Source organism: Procambarus clarkii, chromosome 10 (assembly GCF_040958095.1).
Source record: "Procambarus clarkii isolate CNS0578487 chromosome 10, FALCON_Pclarkii_2.0, whole genome shotgun sequence".
In the NCBI taxonomy this organism is placed as follows: Eukaryota; Metazoa; Arthropoda; class Malacostraca; order Decapoda; family Cambaridae; genus Procambarus; species Procambarus clarkii.
Genome location: NC_091159.1, coordinates 12,226,192 through 12,227,744, shown reverse-complemented (window position 1 = coordinate 12,227,744; position 1,553 = coordinate 12,226,192). Strand labels below are relative to the sequence as shown.

Genomic DNA, 1,553 nt, shown 5'->3' with positions numbered 1-1,553 from the left:
CCTGCTCGTAAAAAGTGTTAATTATGAATTAGCTGCCCGAGTTGCCATATTTCCTCCCTGACACATATATGTATCTTTTTGAATAATGGCTATTTGTATGTTGAGTTGAACGAGTGAATTCATATTTGTTTTAATTATATGTCTTAGGATAAATGACTTAAGGCGAGAGTATTATATATATTATATATATATATATATATTATATATATATATATATATATATATATATATATATATATATATATATAATATATTGTGTGTTCTTGGTGTGCTGGTTCTTGTACGTGTCTGTACGCCCGTGTCCGTGCCTCTGACCGTGCAGGAGTCGGGGCGTCCGTCGCTGGAGTTAACTTGCGTGATCAAAGCGGACATCAAGCATCAGAAATTATCCATTTTGGAGGCGACGGACTGTGACACGCTGTTCGAATCCCTTAATTGTTCAATCACACCTACATGTTCAAACATTTCCAAATGTCCAGATATGATCTTTCGCAAACACAGCTGCCATGATCACAATCACAGCCACCATGATCACAAACACAGCCGCCATGATCACAAACACAGCCACCATGATCACAAACACAGCCACAGTGATCACAAACACAGCCACAGGGATCACAAACACAGCCACAGTGATCACAAACACAGCCACAGGGATCACAAACACAGCCACAGTGATCACAAACACAGCCACAGTGATCACAAACACAGCCACAGGGATCACAAACACAGCCACAGGGATCACAAACACAGCCGCCATGATCAGAAACACAGCCACAGTGAACACAAACACAGCCACAGTGATCACAAACACAGCCGCAATGATCACAAACACAACCATCATGATCACAAACACAGCTCCCATGATCACAAACACAGCCACAGTGAACACAAACACAGCCACAGTGATCACAAACACAGCCACAGTGATCACAAACTCAGCCACAGGGATCACAAACACAGCCGCCATGATCAGAAGCACAGCCGCCATGATCACAAACACAGCCGCCATGATCACAAACACAGCTGCCATGATCACAAACACAGTCACCATGATCACAAACACAGCCGCCATGATCACAAACACAGCCGCCATGATCACAAACACAGCCACCATGATCACAAACACAGCCACAGTGATCACAAACACAGCCACAGTGATCACAAACACAGCCACAGTGATCACAAACAGCCACAGTGATCACAAACACAGCCACAGTGATCAAACACAGCCACAGTGAACACAAACACAGTCACAGTGATCGCAAACACAGCCACAGTGATCACAAACACAGCCACGCTTTAGGTCTCAGTATTTTTGCAGCTAAGAGCTGTTTCCTGTTTAAGATCATTTATAAGACTTACAGCAGTTAGTTGTTCACGGAAAACGAGTTAATAATCGATATACATCTCTGTCCCCAAGTACTGATGGGTACACACTCAGGTCCCCTAGCACTGCTGGGTACACACTCAGGTCCCCTAGTACTGCTGGGTACACACTCAGGTCCCTAGTACTGTTGGGTACACACTTAGGTCCCCATGTACTGCTGGGT

General features: G+C 44.2%; 1 protein-coding gene across 1 annotated transcript; it reads right to left on the bottom strand.

The window, feature by feature from the left end:
• Window positions 1-457: 457 nt before the first annotated feature.
• Window positions 458-1,117, bottom strand: LOC138363139 (uncharacterized). The gene has a single exon (XM_069322130.1). The coding sequence runs from the start codon at window positions 1,115-1,117 to the stop codon at window positions 458-460; it is 660 nt and encodes a 219-aa protein (XP_069178231.1).
• Window positions 1,118-1,553: the final 436 nt, after the last annotated feature.